A 19,907-nucleotide genomic window follows, 5' to 3' on the forward strand; every position below is an offset into this window, starting at 1 on the left:
TGAGTGTCTAATAATAGAAGGTGACACGATACGTACTTTACAAATTTATAATGGGCACGAGGCAAATTTGTAATAGAGTGGCTCATAGTCGTACATGTTGAAACACATATAAATATATCACATATACTGTATATTACAGTTGTGATTTAAAATATATATAGAGCTGCTTTAATAATACGACAGTAATGTTTCAAAACAACACACCAGTATAAAGTTATAATAACATTTAAAGAATAGAGTCACGAGACAAAGAAAGTCATATTGTTTACCCGGCCAGTTCATTAGGTACAGATTTAACATAACAGTCCCACACTAAATCTTAGTGTCATGAAGGTTATAGTTGAATTTCCTTCTTTGTTACGCTGTTTCAACATAGACTAAACATCATTGTAGTCAAAAAGGTGGATTTAGTTCAAGACTGTTATATTAGAGTGAATTTCTTTTCACTAGTGTACCTAATAAACTGGCAAGTGAGTGCTTTTACCTTTTTAAAACAATAGTTTGATGGATTTAAGAACAGTGAAATTGACAAAATATGTCGTATTGTTTGTTGTATAGTAGCATTATTTGACTTTTGAGTTTTTTTTTAGTGTTTTTTTTCAATATAATTACTTTAATTTTATTATATTAAAAACTATTTTCTCCAGAGATTTTACTTAAAACCTTCATTGTGATCTAGAATTTAGTATTTTCTAACAAAAACATGTGAGATGACGACAAAGCACTGATTATTTGGTGGTCTGGATGCTGTCTAGGTGGAGTTATGGTTGTATTTTCATTAAATAACTTAAAATATCTATCTATCTATCTATTCAGACCACTTGGGGAACTCGGGTATCCCAGATCCAGATCTGTTCCTATTATTTTGACAGAAGCATTTTAGTCAGGGGGCTAAGCTAAATAACAAACAGCACCATTAACGACACCCTCCAAAATTATCATACAATTGAATTACCTCCATTCTTTTGCCTTTTCAACATAAACTTAATGTAATTACAGCCATGAAGGAGGTTTTAGTGCAGGACTATATAAGAATTAATTTGTTTTCACTAGTGTACCTAATAAACTGGCAAGTGAGTGCATTTAATTTTTAAAAAAATAATAGTTTGATGGATTTAAGAACAATGAAATTGGCTAAATATGTCGTATTTATTTTGTTGTAGTAACGTTATTTGACTTTTTACAATACATTAGGACATAAAACATAGAAATTTGACTTTAATGTTAAGCTGTTTTTGTTTTTATTTCATATTTCCCCTCAGTAGCTGCAGTATAGCTGCACCTTTATAACAAAAACATGTGAGATGAAGACAAATCATTGATTATTGGGTGTGCTGGCTGCTGTCTAGGTGGAGTTTTAGTCGTGTTTTCATGATCAGATGCCGCAGGGACAGGGATCATTCAGACCACTTGGGGGACTCCGGTATCCCAGATCCAGATCTGGAGGAGGAGGAGGAGGAGGAGGAGCCTCGGTGGAGGAAGTAGCTCCACAGATTGGATGTGTGTGTGTGTGTGTATGTGTGTATGTATGTGTGTGTGTGTGTGTGTGTGGAGCAGTTACCTCCATAGTGAGAGTGTCGCAAACCACTGGATCGTGAAAGGAGACGCTAAAGAAAGAAGACATCCTCGGGGGGAAGTGGGACGCCCGACTCTGTCTGGAAGGAGCTTCTTCCGATTTCCTCGCTACAGGTTGAAGCGGTGCGGCCGGTCCCGAAGCGAGCATTATGCATTCAGACTGCAGGCTGCTATGGGCAGAGCGGTAATGGTGGGCAGGGGACCGACAGGGGCCGGGGTTCTCGTCCTGTCGATTCTCATCATTCTCACCACGGAGGGCTGTCGAGCGCAGAAAGGTTTGTGCCACACAGCTGCGGTGACAACTGGAGGAGTTCCTCCGTAGAAACATGCGGCCATGCTGCCTCTTTATTTATTATTTTTGTTTAGAAAAAAGAAAAGTGTAAACACAAACCCTGTTTAGTGTTTATTGTTTTTGTCCGCCGCACTTAAAGCTACCTTACATGGCCGTGTGTACGTGGAGTTACGCCTGGTTTACACCGCTTACCGCTCGTCATGGTGTTTCTTCTTCTTCTACTTTTTTTTTTTTTTTTTTTTTTGGTGGCGAAACCAGGCAAACCGGTTCCTAAAAACTGAGATTGTCAAAGAATAGCTGTCGCTTTGTGCCTTTAATACTTGCCGAATCAACATATAGGTTTACACGGTGTGCCTGAAAATTTAAACCCACGGGGTGGTAGTTGTTGGTGCTTCCCCCTAAGCTAGTAACATTTAAATTGCCATTTTTTTAAACGGAGTCTGGCTTTGAGGTGTCTGTTTGAGACAACAGCACATTTGGGAGCTCGTGGCCTCGTTTCTCGGGCCAGGTAGCCAAATTTCACGGTCAATTTAACACTTAAACTTAATACATTTTGATTTAACTCAGGTTACTTTATACACTATTGAAGATAAATACTATTATTTAGTAGTTTTTTGTTGAGTCCAGCTAACATCAGGTGGTCAGAGATTGGGGGTGGGGGTTGCAGTGACAGTAAACCAACAATTACTGCTGTAAACACGTGGACACAGTTTGTCAGAGCATTTCAGATAATCTGTAATTTCTCATTAATAGGTGTTATATTGAAGTTTAGGGCTAGTTTAGAGTTGAGCTAAGGTTTGTTTTTGTGTGTGAGGGGTAATATAAACGCCTGTTGAATACCATGCATTTGTTCAGCAGCATGTGTGAGTCAGAGCGAGCGGAGCAGCTTTGTTTTTGTCCTGTTCATCTGGTTAATGTCCTCCGAGAGGCTCTTGCATAACTCCAGACCCCCAGAACATCCACTTAGCACCATGAAGCGTGACTGCTGAGTGTTATCACCGAGCCATGAGCCCTACAACGCCAACAGACGGACGCAACGTCTCTGCTTTTTGACAGCTCGGAGCCCCTCACATGCACAAAAACACACCCATCCTTACAAAAATATGGTTGTAATTTTTCTTTTATTGGATTATAGAGTCTTTAAATTGTCTCATATTTGATTTACTTTATACTCAGCTGCCAAATTAACAGCCAGACGTTTTTATCGTCTGTAAAAGCTCAACCCAACTTAATTCTAACGACGGCACAGAATCCAAATATTGCATTAGATTATACTCAGGACAGTAAACCAACAATTATTTTTATTATTGGTATAAGGGTCATTCAGTTTCTTCAGTAGTTGATTGTTTGGTGTGTAAAGCTTATACTCAATTTCTCAGTTACAATAAAGCTTGAGCATTATCAACGCCCAACGTCGTCTGATCAGATGTTTTGTTTGACCAAAGATAGTCCGTTTACAATCGCATTAGATGGAGTTACAATACCTTTAGGGGTCCAACGGTCTTGGCCTATCAAAAATATGTTAGTATCTGCGTTTAATATGAAGCAGAGTACCGTTCACAGCTGAGCCGAGAGTCAAGAGTCTGTGTGGTACAGGATTTTATAGGTGCAAATGAGTAAATGCAGTCCCTGCTGTAAACAACAGTGGTCTCTTCAAATGTTAAAGCTGTAGTACTATTTGTTTCCCTAACTTGGTGATACACCAATGGTGATACACAAAAGTCTTTGCACTTGTAAACCCGTTAGGCCCTGATTCACTCACTGACTCAGGTCAAGATTTGTCAGCGGATGAAAGTCACATAACGGGATAAACTCCCTGACTCTGCACCTTTTGGCAACACTCAACAACCACTGGATGTGAGAAGGATGCTAATGGATGCTTTCAAGACATGGAGAGAATATAGCTTACTATGTGGGAAAGAAATGGCAGATAAACCGTCGAGGTCAGTATCTGGAAAAGCAAGAAAACGGCCAGAAAGACAAAGCGGAGCCTGTTTGTTGGTGCAAAGAAGCTTCGGGAAGGTTTAGCTGACCCAGGAGTGGTGCTGCGTTGACACACAAACAGGCTCTACAAGGAAGAGTCACTACAAGCAAACCCTACGGCAACCTTATCAATTGAAGTAGGAAAGGCAACATCAGGAAAAATGTTTGGTAACAAATGCTGGGGAGAGATGAATTTAAATTCAGCTATTAGACCACAGTAACTAAAGATATGTTGGGAGATTAAGAGGAGCAGGATTTGTTTAAAAGAACAGTTGGCTGATTAAACATGGATGTGGCGGCAGGTGTTACAGGAAACATAGATTTATCTATGTATCTGATCCACGTAGAGACTGAATATGCAAATGGGCTGGCTTGACTGGAGGAGTATGATCTGAAGCGTGACTTCAGCAAGTACAAACTGGAGCTTTTGGTGTAGCATGTGCAGTCACCTAAAACATGCTTTGACGTGATCTGCAAAGATGAGCGGCTAAAAATTTAGGACGGGATTTAAAAAAAAAAAATATTAATTCACCGAATTCCCAATTTCAGATCAGAACATCCCATGTGTGAGGGAGATCCAAATTATAATATCCAACTGAGTGAGAGCACCGCCAGGACTGAAAGCTGATGGGATCAAATCTCTGGAACCAATGACAACATTAGTTTGAAGTAAAATTATTTGGAAATTGAGACATCTCTGATGAATCGAGTCAAATTGAATCGGGACCCTGTGAATCAGAATTGATTCAGAGCACCAGTTGCCATCCCTAAACAAGTTCATAAACATAGTAAATATAACTTTTAATCAACTGTCTTGGTAGGATATCCACATTCAAGTCATTATTGGTTTTGTTTTCTGCCAAGGGTTGCATCGACTTTTTCCCCCTCCACAGTTTGTAGGTTTTCCTGCTCACATCGTTCTTGTGAAATTGCTCTGTTGTTTTAGGACTTAAATCAACAAAATTCTTGCTTCGTGTTTGTCCTCGCCGCCTCCTGCCCTGCGTGTGTTTCCTGAACGTGTGTGTTTGCGTTGCCCGGCAGGTGATGGCTGCGGCCCCAGCGTGCTCGGCCCCAGCAGCGGGACTCTGTCCTCTCTGGGGTACCCGAGGACATACCCCAACAACACGGTGTGCGAGTGGGAGATCAGCGTGCCCCGCGGCAAGAGGATCCACTTTCGCTTTGCCTCGTTGGACATAGAAGACAGCGACTGCCAGGTCAACTACCTCCGCCTCTACAACGGCGTCGGACCGGAGAGGAGCGAGATTGGTGAGAGGAATGTCTGCAAAGTTTAAATGACGCATCGGATCAGGCAATCCAGTTAGGTTCGGTATAAGACACCAGTAAATATGTTTGGAGCCTCTCCTCCTCACGTCTATCTGATGCTGGATATTGGTATCAATGTCCAGCAATTTTCTAAAACTGACGGTCCAACATTCACACCCACTCTGTGTAATGATTGGCCCGTGTCCAGAGGTGAAAAGAGAGTGAGTCAGGGCTTGATCTTCTTTCTCTAGCTTTCTTTTCTTATGTTACTGAATACAACTCTACATTTTACTGGAAAGAAGACTTTCAGTAAATATGATACCATCTTCACCTTCTTTATGACTGACTGGCATTTCGCCGTTAGGAGTGACTGTACACTTATTTTCCCTTCAGCCTTGTGTTGGTCAACACGTCGTATGAGCTACTTTTAGCACAACCCTCAGGTCTCTCCCAAACTGTACGCATCTAATTAGCTCGTTTACTGTCCGTGTGCCCACAAGAAACTCGGTTATTAGATGGGAGCCGCTTACGCTGGGAAACAACTCTTACAACCTCTTTATTTATTCCCTGACCTCAGCCACTGTTTTTGAGCCAAGGGTGGAATATTTTAAACTAATTGGAGATGTGTGCAGGCCCGGGCCTCGAGGTGCAGCTGAAATAATCGACTTTCATACAGCTTTGGTCATTTCAGTGTCCGCTAACTTTAACTGCGTGGGTTAACTTTGCTTATTTGCTAGCGTTTGGACGGTGATTTTCTGCCGCTTATTGGTGCCCAGGTCTTATAAGGTGACAATATACAAGGCGGTATGATAAAGGAACATGTTATTTTGCATCTTATCTACTAAAATTTAGCTTTTCCTGCAGAAACTCGGGCAAATTTTTTAAAATTGTATTGTGAGATATCAAATTGTCATTCATGTTTCCATAGTTTCAACCTGTCCCATAATAAACTGTAGATTGTATAGATCAAGTATTATTTTTGCATTTTTCTCCAGTATAAATAATTGTTCACACATTGTTGTTAAGATAAATTAAACGGCTTTATGTAACTAACCACTCTCTTTGTCCTGTGTCTGTTTTCTGTTCTGTTTAACAGTAAAGTACTGCGGACTGGACCTGGAGGTCAAGGAGCTCATCGAGTCCACTGGCCACCAGGTCACCGTCCAGTTCATGAGTGGGACCCACCACACTGGACGTGGATTCTACCTGTCCTACTCCACCACCGAACACACAGGTGACGAGCGGCTCGCTCACATCCGTTGCTCATCCGTTGGGCCTGCGGCCTGCGGCGATAGTCAGCCACGTGATTTAACAGTATCGAGCTTGGTTACAAGTTTGTTTTGGCCCTCGGGGTGAGAGTTGCTTCGGAGACTGTGTGTGTGTTTGTGTTAGTCGCAGCTGTTTCATTCTGCATTTTTACAGTCCTCAAGTAATTAGATTGTCCTGGAAAGACTAGATCTGTAACATGTGGGTTTATCTAAGAGCTGGCAACTTATCATTGTTGTGTGTTAACCTAATATCCCGCTCTCTGACCAGTGAGAAAGTGTTCACAAGGTTCATTCTAATTTGCAGAAGTTCCTGTTTCACTGTGTTAGCTTGTTGCTCTTGGTCTGCACCAAAGCATAATAATTTAGCGTCCAGACTGGCATTTTTAACGTAGAAACAAAAATCAGATGGATAGATAGATAACATCTCCGCTTTTATGATGCAGAACAACGTCGTAAAGTCACAATATGCTGCAAAGAGACAGCGATTCCAACAGCAGTCAACTGTAATCGGCTAATCTTAGCTTTTCCGGCTTCTGTTTTTGTTAAAAATACAAATGCAGACTCTTACCATCTGCTCGTTCCTTTCATGCAGGCACAGAACTAGTTGCCCGTTGGCTGTAGTCTTTGTGGTGAGTTCACGTTTTGGTCCAGACTCTGTGAGGCGGCATCACAGCCCGGCCTTCAATGCTGGTAGCTCTCCGATGTCGCGTTGGCGTGTCTGGGCCATAAATCAGATTTCAGGAAACAAACAGTCATCACGGCAATTGTGTATTACTCAAAAGGATCTAGTGTATTTCAAATTACACTGTGAGAAAACAGTGTCTGCACAGTTCGTAAAAAAAGAATAAAGGATCGAGACGAGCGGAGCTGAATGGAGAACAGTGTGTACGGTTTTGTGGCGGCAGCGCTCGAGGACAAACGGGAGAAGCTTTTACGATGTGGTGTTTGCTCGCCACTGGGAGCCACGGATTTAAACACACAGCAGAGATAAGGAGCTGCCCCGCTGTGAATGGTATATTCTGATCAGACCCCCACGGCTGGAATTCCAGTCGTTGGTGCTTGTGGGCAGTCGTCTCAAATCGTCTGTTTATTTTTTTTCTACCCTAAATGAGAGAACAGAGACGTGTGGCACCAGCAGAAAAAATAAAAAAATAAAAAAAATAGCAGTGAGGGATAGAAAGGAGAACACAGACAGTTGAAGAAACGAGAGGCAAGAGGAAGTGAGAGCAATTGAGGATGTTAATTATATATTTGTGGTTTTATTACAAGGCTCTCCTCCTTCCACATTGTTCTCTCGCGTGATTTATTACTTGAGAAATGTGATAATAAATGGATGTCATTGGAAAATAATCTAAACTTGGCTTTAATGTGGTTTGGCTTTACACTCACTGGCTCCTCCATTGATAATGCTATAGGGTGCTATAGGGTGTAGTGGCGGTGTTGTCGTCCGCTCTGTGGTGAACGAGACCGTTTCGGCGATTCAGAGGTTGTGTCTTCTGTTAGGTCCTGTTTTAGAATACGAAGACGGACTACATTCAAGAAATCTAATGAAGCATCTTGCGTGGGGTGCATTTAGGGCGGCGACTCAGTCGTTTTATGTCATTATTGGCTGTTTTTTCCTTAATTCGTTAGTCCATTAATGGTGAAAATAGCATCACAATTTCCCAACAAAACAATTTTCTTGTCCTTATCTTTATATAAAGTCAAAAATGTGTAATTTACAATAGATACAAACCATTTGGGAAGCGCAGGCAGGACAGTATTTGCACTTTTAGTCATAAATTCATAATTTTACCCAACTTTCTGTTGATTAACTAATCCAGGGAAGTGTTTTTTTGCCAAACCTATCCACAGTTGGTGTAGTATCCACAGTAGACAATGCCTGGCATACAATTTTGAGAAGAGGATGGTCGTCTGTCTCTCTGTGTTAGTCCTGCGACGGACTGGCGACCTGTCAAGGGTGTACCCCTCCTCTCGTCCGATGACAGCTGGGATAGGGTTCATCGCTGCATTACTTTGCGTCAGATAGCCTTCTCCAAGCCTAGCCTGGCTCAGCCTGGAGTCGCTCCATTGGAAACTGGTTGTGCCCTGGCGAAGATCTGCTCAGCCAATCAAATCGTTTTGGCGGGGCTTTAGAGAGAAGAGTAACGGCAGTGTGTCGTGGAGTTCAGACTTGTTGTTTACAAGAAAGTGGTTCTGAATGGTTGAAGGGCTACATCCTATTTTGTGCAGAGGTATTGTTTTCTCTGTTTTGGTTGAAACACGCCCCATGATGAATCCCAGACTCATATTCTGATAAGAGCTGACTCTGTCATGCAAGGCTGAGCCAACATTTTCCGTAATTTTGCCTCGGAGAACACGGGAGTTTCATGCTTCACTCTCTGCAGCTACAAAACACTCAGTAAACTTAATAAAAACAAGTACTATTACATTTGAGATAACAAAGTGACGAGTATTGTTTTATTTCACAGCCTTGTAGCTCAGAAGGCTTTAGCATAAATAACAGCCTCTTTGAAGCCGGTGGATTATCTCTTTTGTAAGGATGTCGTTGCTGCATGAGTTCAGTGTGTGGAGACGAGCTTCGTCCTGTGGAACATTTGCCGAGGCTTCAGATAAACAGATACCAGGAGCCACAAAGAAGAGGAAGGCAGTGACGCGTGTGTGTGTGGAGCAGAGTAATAGCTCTGTCTTGGTAGTCATCTCGCGGGGAGGCAAACCAGACCGTCAGCGCATCCAGACACTTTTTCCACCGAAGAGCTGCTGTGTTTTCTAGTCATGTAACCGCTCGTGTAGATGAGCGTGGGCGTGCAGTTTGCACAACCGTCCTACAGCGGTTGGAGGCATTTGTCAGTTTGACTCACTGGTCGGTTTAGCCGATAAACGTTTCTTTTAAACAATGTGGTCAAGACACAGAGAGACTGACCATCACCACAAGGTTTACACGTCATCCTACTGGACATAAGCACCGTACCTCATCACTAAAGCACTCGTGTCAACACCCAACACACACACACACACACACTATGCTTTGATGTGATTCATCCGTTCACGGTTGAAAACAAACAAAATTGCCCCGTATTCAGTGGGTCCAGCTTCTCAGACGTGAATCATCGCTGGGTTTATTTGTCCTCCAGGACAAATGATGATAAACTGACCATCTGCACGTTTTGAATTGTTGTTTTTGCACAAAAGAAGCAATTAAATATTTTAAACATGTTCTCTGGAAAAGTGGGATAGACAATATTTAGCCGTCCCGGCAAAAACTAAAATAAAAATCACCTACAAATGTTCACGGTTCCCTGAGGATGAATCACAAAGGTTTTGGAGATTCCATGACTTTCCCTCTCATGTGCCACCGCAAGGCTTCTGTGTTTATGACTGCATATCAAATACCGAAAACTAACATGGGGAACGTTGTTAGCATTGTAACTCAGCTTAATCACATTGTCCCACGCTGACATGTTGGCTCAAAGCACGGCTGACTCTTGAGCAAGTACAGCCTCCTCGCAAAACTGCTCACAAGGCTGCAGTCTCCTGGTCTTCCTTATAATTTAGTTCTCAATAAATATAACAAAGATTTTCAGCCATTATATCCGTCATCAGTCAGTCTGTCAGTTGTCTTTGTTTTGTCGATGAAATGCCGAAAAAAGGGAAATGTGGTCAGCAGAATTTCACCACAATAATGTCTTCAAATCCATCATAAAATTATATAAAGCAGACAAATCTGCAACAGTCACCAAGTCAGTTTTGTAGATTAATTGATTTATAAACAATCATTCATTCCTCTAAATAATTAGAGCTTCGATAATTATTAGTTTAAATCAGCTATAAACCATATTTCTTGCAAAAATAGTCCACTCTGTGGTTCCAGCATCTCAATACGAAGATAGAATTTTAATTTAGTTTGTTTGGACAGTTTATTTTAAAGCCTTAAAGGGGAAATACTGTTTAGCTACTGCTAGTTTTTTTGCAACATGGCTGAATATATTTCCGACTCTGAGGTTGTGGACGAACCGTAGCAGTAGCAAATTACAGGTAAACAAGCCGACCTCAGAGATGACATCGTCCAGGTCAGAAGACATGTAGATAACAGGTAACTCCGGACTCAACGGGGAATAGCACTAGCGTATCATAACAAAATATTGGTGAAATGAACGAGTTTCGTGGCAGATAATGCGTTATTTAGAGGCTGCGTCTCGGTGCCCTGTCACTCCCACTATATGGATATACGCTGATCTAATTATTTCCCAAACGAGTGCAAATGACACAGAATTTATTTGGGTGAGTAAACGACCGTATTTTATGCTAGGAATAAGTTCCAGGTTGTAAAAAAACAGTACTTCCCCTTTAAGTTAATGAAAAAAGTCATTGCCAGGTTATTAAATTGTGAGAATAATTGTTAGCTGCAGCCCTAGAAGTAATTGCACTTTCGCTGTGGCCAATTGGGAAGTCCCTTACTGGAGTAGTTTTGAGTTCATTACTACCAGATTATGAAATGGGTGGCTGAGAAAGACAGGGCATCGTTATCTGAAGAAAGAGAGAAACCGAAAGAAATAAGGGGGAGATAGTTAAGCGGGAATGAGCAAAGAAACCAGTTCTGACGCTGTTCGTTTGCCTTTTCAGATCTAATCACCTGCCTGGACAAAGGAACGGATTTCCCTGAGGCAGAGTTCAGGTAAATAGTGTTTGCTTTGTGCAGATATTTGTGCAGTGATCAAACCGTTAGATACTCACTGAGCGTGTGTCTCTGTCCTCTCAGTAAATACTGTCCAGCTGGCTGCTTGACATCCACAGAGGAGATTTCTGGGACCATACCTAATGGATACAGAGAGGTGAGTGCACACAGCACACACATGTGCATGAAGGGGTTTCATATTCAGATGAGTCATGGGTCCCATCCCCTCTGTAGCCCACAACAAACCACCCACTAACCAGCGTTTGCTTACTCATCCTTTCAAGGCCTCGTCTTTTGTGGTTCTCGAATACCGACCCGCAAGTTTGTGTATCATTACATCTTCTGTAAATGGGCCTGTGTATGTGTGTGCGTGTCCTGGACTGATGACCTCACAGCACCCCTGCTGAGCGTGAGGTCATGGGCGCCGAGTCTCTGGCTGATGACCTCATGTTTAGAGCTTGAGGATTTTGCAGGAGGAGGGAGAGAGAGAGAGGGAGAGAGGGAGGGAGTGGTGTTACTGGATGATGGGAGGATAGGGAGGAGCGTCGGGGTGTGCTTCGGGGAGCGAGGCGCCCCACAGGAACAGAGGAGGGGCAGGGTCAGCGGGTGAAAGGGAGGTGAGATAATAGTTTGGCCGACAATAATAACCCTGTAATCCAGTCCAGCTGCAAGAGGGTGCAGAGCGGAGCTGCGTGTTTTTGGAGAGGCAAAAAAAAAAAAAAGCTGCAGACTGAGTCAGTGTTAGATCTTTGTGTGTCAGATCCTGGGCTTTTATTGAGTGTGTGTGTGAGACAATAAACTGGAACATGATGGTGAGTGTGGAGGCTTCAGTCCCACGAGGATTAGCTGCCCCACCCAGATCACAATCCTGCAGCTGACTTTATCTCTCTTAATTCTGCCTCAGGGTCCTGTACTGTACTGTATTGTACTGTACTGTTTTTATATTTCCACATGCCACTTATCACAGATGTGTGTGTGTGTGTGTGTGTGTTAGTGTGGTTTCCTCTATTGGAGGCATGGTGCTGTGGTCTGGAGCAGTGCTCTGTGTTAGCGGTTTGGTACGGCTCTCTTTAAGGATGTGGTGTGTGTTTTTGGGAAGTGTAAGAGTTACAAGGAAAGTGTTGATTACTTGTGGCGGCCTTTTGACGGCCGCGCATGTGTGTATGAATACATTTTTAAGCATGCTTGACGCAGACACCCCCGTCCTCCTCCTCCTCCCCTCCCTCCCTCCCTCCCTCGTCAGCTGTGAATTCCACTGTGGTTTTTTTTTTTTTTTTCCCGGTAATGAAATACCACCTCACTCAAACAACTGCTCATCGGACGTGGCTTGTGGCCAGAGTGCATTCAGGTTTAGTCAATGATGTGGCAGCAGGTTTGGACAGGAATGCGGCCCTCGGTGAGTCATTACCGTCAGTGCCACTTAAGTATCTTCTGTGCGGAGAAGTGACATCAGGCTGCCTTTATCTGCCTCTGACTGAAGGTTAAGGGATGGTGCTGTAAAACGGTACTGCCTCTTCCCTCACAATCACTTACAAATGGGCAGCGTTTGCTCAAGCACTGCACCCTTTATTTAGATCGATACGTACCGGTAATCTTGCACCTAATGAATTTTATCAGGAAGGGTTCAGGAACATAGAAAATCCACGGGCCAAATATTTTAACCTTCAAATTCCTCATTTGTGGAGGGGTAATTCACATTACAACACATTCAATACGGTGATTAATTTCCCTGCGAGCCAGACCGAACTTTTCCTTTCCCACAAAGGTTTTGCGGGCGGAAAGTTGATGTTATTTAAATGAAACGAGTTGAATTATCAGGAATATCTGGTTGAAGTTATGACTTCCAGACGAGTCTAATGAGACGAAATAACCAGAAAACGGCGAACAGAAAGTTTTTCTGCTAGATAACCGTCTTGACCTCCTGTTGATCTCTCTTCCCTCTTCTATATATTTTCCTTCCAAGAAAATTACAAAGAACAACACAGTTGTTGTCTTGTATCATGCAGAAAATGGGCTTCAGACAAAGCCTCTCCTTTTATCAGCCTCTTCTTCTCAGATGTGGTTCCTGGGACTGTTTATGCAACTAGAAAGGTTCATAATTAGAGTCTGAAACCTTTTTTTTTTTTTTTTTTTTTTCCTCCTCCTGTCATTCTGCAGTCCTCTCCTCTGTGCGTGGCAGCTGTCCATGCAGGTGTGGTGTCCAACGCCGCGGGAGGGAGGATCAGCGTGGTCAGCAGCAAAGGCATCCCTCACTATGAGGGCACACTGGCGAATAATGTCACGTCCACTGGGTGAGAGGTTCTATCGAAGGATATTGAGACTCAGTTTTCTGCAAAAATTAAGAAAAATGTGTTGATCCTTTCTTTCTCTTTACATGTCTCTCCTCAGAGGAACTTTGTCAAACAGCCTCTTCACCTTTAAGACCAACGGTGAGTTATTTTTCCTATAGATCGTCATCAACAGCCAAAATATTTTTCTTCTCTTATAAAAGTCTTACATTTAATTTGATTTTCTTATATGTGCAACAATAGACTGGAGTAAATCACCTCATAAGGCTACTCCTCGTATGGGAGTTCTCACAGCTTGTTCTCGACACATCAACGGGGCAGAACTATTCTTCTCGTGCGGTGTCTGGTTACTATTCTGTGATTGGAAGTGGGCGTGGTTAATTCAGAAAAGCAGAAATGCTAGCGGCCACTCTCTGAGCTCCCCGATGTATTAGCATCGGGGAGCTCAGAGACTCCATGACCGCTAATCTATCCTGGATAGAGATCCCCATGCTGTGTGTGGGTGCATGCTGAATGACCGCCACGATCACGGCGGTCACGGTCGTCAAAACGACTGGTCGACATCCGAAAATAAAATAATAAGAAAAGTGCCTCTCGTCGCCAGACTCCCGCCTTTCCCACAGTGCTTAGCCTGTGTTACGTATGCTGGGCGCTATGAGGACTTCCCCCGAGTTCGGCACTAGAGTTTCTTGTGAAGTATAAATTACGAACTTTTTTCTTGCTCTCGCAGCCCTAGGAGCGAGAACAAACTTCTTGCTTCTCAAGGAGCATGTAACAAGCTGTAGTTTACATGCTCTTGGCTCAAAGCTGATTTCTGTGAACTGTCTGATCCTTATTGTAGATTAATGCAGAAGAAGCCAAGCATACATCTAGACTGAGTTATGAGACGTCATCCTTATTAATGTCTTGTGTTCTGATATTAATGAAGGTGATCATTTCACTTTCAGGCTGCTATGGAACGCTGGGTTTGGAGTCGGGCGTTGTTGCAGACACTCAGCTCAACGCTTCATCGGCGTGGGAGTGGAGCATCAGCACTGGTCAACAAAATGTGTGGGCGCCGACGGGGGCGCGGCTTAAAAAGGCAGGGCTGCCCTGGGCGCCTTCTCAGAGCGACCAGCAGCAGTGGCTGCAGGTGGATTTCAAGAGGGTGAAGAGGATCACAGGTAAAGACCCGTTCACACAAAAAAAACCCTAGTTTACACTAACAGTGAGAGAGAAACACATTTTCAATGGAAGTCAGAGATGAAACGACCAGAAGACGTCAGACACTCGCACGACACAAAAGTTGAACTGGCCTTTTTTGAAACTCCTCTGATGCAATCAGCCACAACATTAAAACCACTGACAGGAGAAGTAAATAACATTGACCATCATGTAACAATTAAATGTTCTGCTGGGAAACTTTTGGACCTGGCATTTGTGTGGATGTTACTTAGACATGTAGCACCCACCTAGACCAGACCAGACACCTCCACCCCATAGCAATGACACTCCTTGATGGCAGCAGGCATCCTCAGCAGGATGCAGCCTGACACAGACACACACACAAAAACAGCACAAGGTGTTGACCTGACCTCCAAATTCACTAGATCCCAAACTGATCAAGTATCTGTGGGATGATCCACAGAGGGCCCTCCCCTCAACCCATAGGACCCAAAGGCCCCCACTAACAACATCCTGTTACCAGACACCACAGGACACCCTCAGAAGGTCCATGTCCATTCTCTGATGAGTCACAACTGTTTTGGAGGCACAAGGGAGACCTACACAATGTTAGGAAGGTGGTCGTAATGTTATGCCTGATCACATCACAGAGGTGCCTGGTGGTCATCTTTTTCTGATATACACTGCTGAGCCAAAACATTAGGAGCACTCACAGATCAAGTGACTAACTGAGATCATCTCATAACAATGGCTCCAGTCAGGGTCTGGGACATGTTAGACTTGCAGCGAAGTTGATCGCTGCATTTTGGTCGTAATGTTATGCCTGATCGGTGTATATACAGTCAGTGCCCAGTGACACACCAAGGAAGGATATGTATCATGAATTAAAGAACAACAAAACAAGACCTGAGCGTTTCCTAGAAGAAGGTTTACGACGCAGCATCTCGTCTCAAATAAAAAGACAGACAGTAAATGTAATGCAGTCTTAATGGTGATTGATTTTGGACTCTGCCCTGTCGTGTTGTTTAAGCTCACAGCCTAACCAGCTGTCCTCTGTCACCATCTTATCATCTCCTCTGTCCATCCATCCGTCCATGCAGGCATCACCACCACAGGCTCCACCCTGAGACTCTACCCATACTACGTTTCAGCGTACCGAGTCCTGTGCAGTCACGACGGCAAGCAGTGGTTCAGCTACAGGGAAGCGAATTCTACACAAGACAAGGTGAAGCACGCACCCAGTCAATAAACCCTGCACGCTCAACAGCTACATCATCCGCTTTCATGTTGTTGCCCCCCCCCCTTCCCCCCTTCCCCCCTTCCCCCTTCCCCCCTTGAAATTAGTGCAAATGGACAAAAATGTCACTTTAGAAGGCTGCAGGGACACTTCCACGGATTGTTTCCATAGCAACTGGTATCGACTACGAGATGTTTATGGCAGGAAGTGAGAGCAGCCAAGTGGTTCGAGTTAAGTGCTGTGGTGGACAAGTCCGGACACTTGGGCATTAATAATGAATGGATATGGATTTAGCGGCCGAGCTGTTAGAGGCTGGAGCTGCTGTCGACAGGCTGCTCTCTGCTGGGATTCTCACAGGCTCTTATTGTGCGGAGGAAAGTAGTCGTTGGCTTGAGAAGCTGGAAAAATAATCTGCTTATAGCACATGTGTACACAAACTGAATCTTCCAATTAACGTCTTTTTTTTTTTTCTTTTTTTTTTGTTCCCCCTCAATTAAAGTTTAGATCTGTGTGTGTTTGTTCTGATCTTGTGGCAGATTTTCCAAGGCAACGTCAACTACCTGCACGAGGTGAGGAATAACTTCATTCCTCCGATTGAGGCCCGGTTCGTGAGGATAAATCCCACCTCGTGGCACCAGAGAATCGCGCTCAAGCTGGAGCTGCTCGGCTGCCAAGCGCCTCAAGGTAAGCGTAGTCCGATGACTGACAGAAATAGTATTTTAAATGACACGAATCTAAGATGTAATTTTTGCTTATATGTTTTTCTGCGGGACAGTGAGGTTTCGTTTTAGTCCGGCTCCTGCGTTTACAAAGCGCCCACCTCATCTTGGCCAAACCACACACACCCCAGACATAAGGAACACCACCATGCCTCCACACACTGGTAAAGGTATGACAGACTTTTAATTTAAAAAAAATAATAAATAAGATGGGTTGATTCTTAAGTTGGAGTGTTTATTGTAGCGTCTTCGCTCTTAGATGTGGCGCTGGCGGCAGTACTGGTTCCCGTGTTGGTCATGGTCCTGACTGCTTTCATCTTGACTGTGGTCTGTGCTTGGCACTGGAGGAACAGGTACGCATTCTTCTCCTCTCATCGCAACACCTTTGAAACCTTTTCTCCTTCACGACTTCTATGTTCACCCCTGCACAGGAAAAAAAGCTCCGAAGGGACGTACGATCTTCCTCACTGGGATCGCACAGGTATGAAGTCACCCTCGTCTTTAGGTCTGGGTGTGTGTGTTGTTTTTTTTTTTGTTTTTGTGAGTTGGTGCAACTCATCTCGTTGTGCATCCGCTGCAGACTGGTGGAAGAGCATGAAGCAGCTGCTGCCCTCCAAGATGGTGGATATGGACGACTCGGTTCGGTACAGCAGCAGTGAAGTCGGCCGGCTGGCGGGGAGAGGCGTTGTACCCAGACTACATGCTGAACCTGCAGGTAAATGCTGCTCCGCGCGGTTCCCAGTATTTAGTTGACTTAATTAGTTCCACACTGCAGCTAAGCTAGTCGTATGCTAAGTGACAGTTCAACAAAGCCAAAGGATTTAAAGTAGACCAGTGGAGCTCATACACTGACCAGCCACAACCATCTTGTTCTACTGGGAAACTTTTGGACCTGGCATTCGTTAATGTTACTTAGACATGTAGCACCCACCTGGACCAGACCAGGCACCCCCACCCCATAGCAATGACGCTCCTTGACGGCAGCAGCCATCCCCAGCAGGATGCAACCTGACACAGGCGCATAAAAAACAGTTTCCTCAAAGTACACTGATCCCTGTTGAAGCCTGGCAAGATGGATAGTCGTATAATCTCAAGGATTTTGCGAGTATCCTGCTTCCTCACAGAATCCTTAAACACTCTTTTTCACTCTCACCCCTTTGGGAAAGTAGAAAAAAAAAGTTGTGGACTTTGACATGTCATCTCCTTTAAACTACTCCTGCAAAGCTGCTAAATATTTCATTATGTTCACCAGCTAGTTCCTAGCTGTGTGTGTGTGTGTGTGTGTGTGTGTGTTTCCTGTTTGATACTGCAGGACCCTGTGAGAGTAAAGTTCTGGGATGGACATCTTAAAGTCTTAAGCTTCCCTTAGTTGCCCATTAATGGTCTACGATGTGCTTCCATTTCAGAATATGCCCAGCCGCTGGTGAGTGGCGTGACGACGCTAGGCGCACGGTCAACCTTTAAACCAGATGAGGGGCCTGACCCGGGATACTCGGACCCGGACCTGTACGACGCCCCCATCTCACCGGATGTTTACCACGCCTATGCGGAGCCGCTGCCTGCTTCAGGATCCGAATACGCCACGCCCATCGTGGTCGACATGGGTTGCCACCTGTCGGGAGGCTCCGCTTTCATGGGCTCCGGGCCCAGTTCACTGCTCGCACGGACAGACAGTGGTCAGTCGGGGAGGTCGGCGTATGATACGCCTAAAAATGCCACTGGACAGGCCACTGAGGATCTGACCTATCAGGTGCCTCAGAGTAGCACTCAAAAGCCAACAGGACAGAGCTGAAGAGTCAGGGTGCACGTGGCCTTAATCTGCCCCTCCAAAAAAAAAAAAAAAAAACAGCGGACAAAGATAGAGGGTTATTGTTGTAGGAGGAGGAGGAGGTGTGACCTTGCCAGCCTTTGAGCCTGGGCTCGAGCCTTGAATGAACACTACCTTAGCTTTAGATTCATCTGGAGATGTCTGTATTGCCTAAAACGTTTCTGCATGGCCACAAACTGCTTGTGTAGCGCCATCACAGTCCTATCACTGAAACCACAAAGATGAATGTGTTTGTGCCAGGCGTGAGAGTCGGACGACAAGGAGAACGCTGACTACTATTTGATAAAAAAAAAAAAAAAAGACTTTGTCCCTGTTCTGTGATTCTTAGTAGTTCCTGCATCATCCTGTAAAGCTGTGATTTCACTTCTTGTCTTTTGTTATCCTGTTACATACTGAAACGTACCCGATGATTTACATTCAGATCTGAGGGTTTTCTTACTGAATTAGTTGCATGTTGCATCAAGTACCCCAACACCCGAGGCTGAAGAGTTCCTCCTTTGTAGAGAGACTCTTTGCTTTCCACGGTACGTTTTTTTTATTTTTGTCTTACTTTGTTTTAAAGGCATGACTTGAAATTGTGTATAGTACTAGTAATTCCATTACTGCAATCCTGTTAACACTCAAATGATTTACTGATATTTATTTTTATTTCACATCCTGCTGATAGGGAGAGAATCTTATTAATAAATACCCCACCGCTACCCTGATTCATAGCCCATCAATGAATCAGGTGTTGTGTTGTTGTGAACATCTGACTGACCATAAGTCATATTTGCTAAATCCTTTTCAGAGTACTTTATCGAGCGGAATCAATCCAGTGAACATCCCAAAGAGAAAATTCTTCTTTGTAGTATCAGAGACCAAATGTTGCCTTTTCTTTTTTTGTGTGTGTGTGTGTTTATGCAATGTTGATTCACAACGGAGCCGACTTTCACAATCGTGCCAAGTTTAGCCAAATAAACATTGAAGCAGTCTTAACGTAGGGTCTGTTCCGAGTTAGATGATGCAAAATTAAAGGTACGCAGATAGGCGATAGTATACATGTTACAGCTGTGATCGTTTTAACAGTTTGAGTGTTTGTCCTGAACTTTTCTGATTTTATTTGTGAACTGTGGTGTTTGTCTGAAAAGGGGTGTTTGATCTGTCCTAACGCATTTAGGGTGTTCCTTCCTTGTATCTTCGTGCATCGGTGTCTGTACGTGCGTTGAGCTGTTTCCATATTTCAATGTGTTGTTTTTTTTTTTTTTGGACTGGTTCATGACGTGGCTCGTAGTTGTAGCGTTCCTCTCCTGTCCGCCCGTGGTACCGACCCGACCAAACGCTTGGTGGCGGGAGAGCAGATGGGGGAGACACAAAGAACGCCGACCTCACTTGAGGGTATTTTATTTTTTTTTTTTTTTAACAGCTGTGCCACCGTCATGCTTCGTTTACTCTCAGTTGCCAGTGTACAGAGCTTTGGTGCTCCCTGGTCACAGAGGGGTTGTTGATGTGGCTCTCACTGATTGTATAAAGAGAAATAAAGAGTTTTTAAAAAGGAAATGTTTTATTACAAATCTTCAGCTGTCATCAAAAGAAATATTTACAAGTGATTTTATGGGGGAAAGAAATCATAGTG

General features: G+C 43.8%; 1 protein-coding gene across 2 annotated transcripts; it reads left to right on the top strand.

Moving 5' to 3' along the window:
- The first annotated feature begins 1,494 nt into the window (after positions 1 to 1,494).
- Positions 1,495 to 19,831, top strand: dcbld2 (discoidin, CUB and LCCL domain containing 2). 2 transcript variants are annotated; one of them, XM_084544981.1, is made up of 15 exons: positions 1,498 to 1,850; positions 4,892 to 5,116; positions 6,210 to 6,347; positions 11,005 to 11,056; positions 11,141 to 11,213; positions 13,214 to 13,347; positions 13,445 to 13,485; positions 14,292 to 14,507; positions 15,609 to 15,733; positions 16,282 to 16,429; positions 16,521 to 16,634; positions 16,724 to 16,817; positions 16,896 to 16,945; positions 17,045 to 17,179; positions 17,871 to 19,831. In XM_084544981.1, exons 1-15 carry the CDS (start codon positions 1,499 to 1,501, stop codon positions 18,254 to 18,256), a joined length of 2,283 nt encoding a protein of 760 aa, XP_084401107.1. In that variant the 5' UTR covers position 1,498; the 3' UTR covers positions 18,257 to 19,831. The 2 variants fall into 2 exon arrangements, with proteins under 2 accessions (XP_084401106.1, XP_084401107.1); XM_084544980.1 differs by having other exon boundaries at positions 1,495 to 1,850; positions 16,896 to 17,179.
- Positions 19,832 to 19,907: the final 76 nt, after the last annotated feature.

This window comes from Chelon labrosus (genome assembly GCF_963514085.1).
Source record: "Chelon labrosus genome assembly, chromosome: 5".
Lineage (NCBI taxonomy): Eukaryota > Metazoa > Chordata > Actinopteri > Mugiliformes > Mugilidae > Chelon > Chelon labrosus.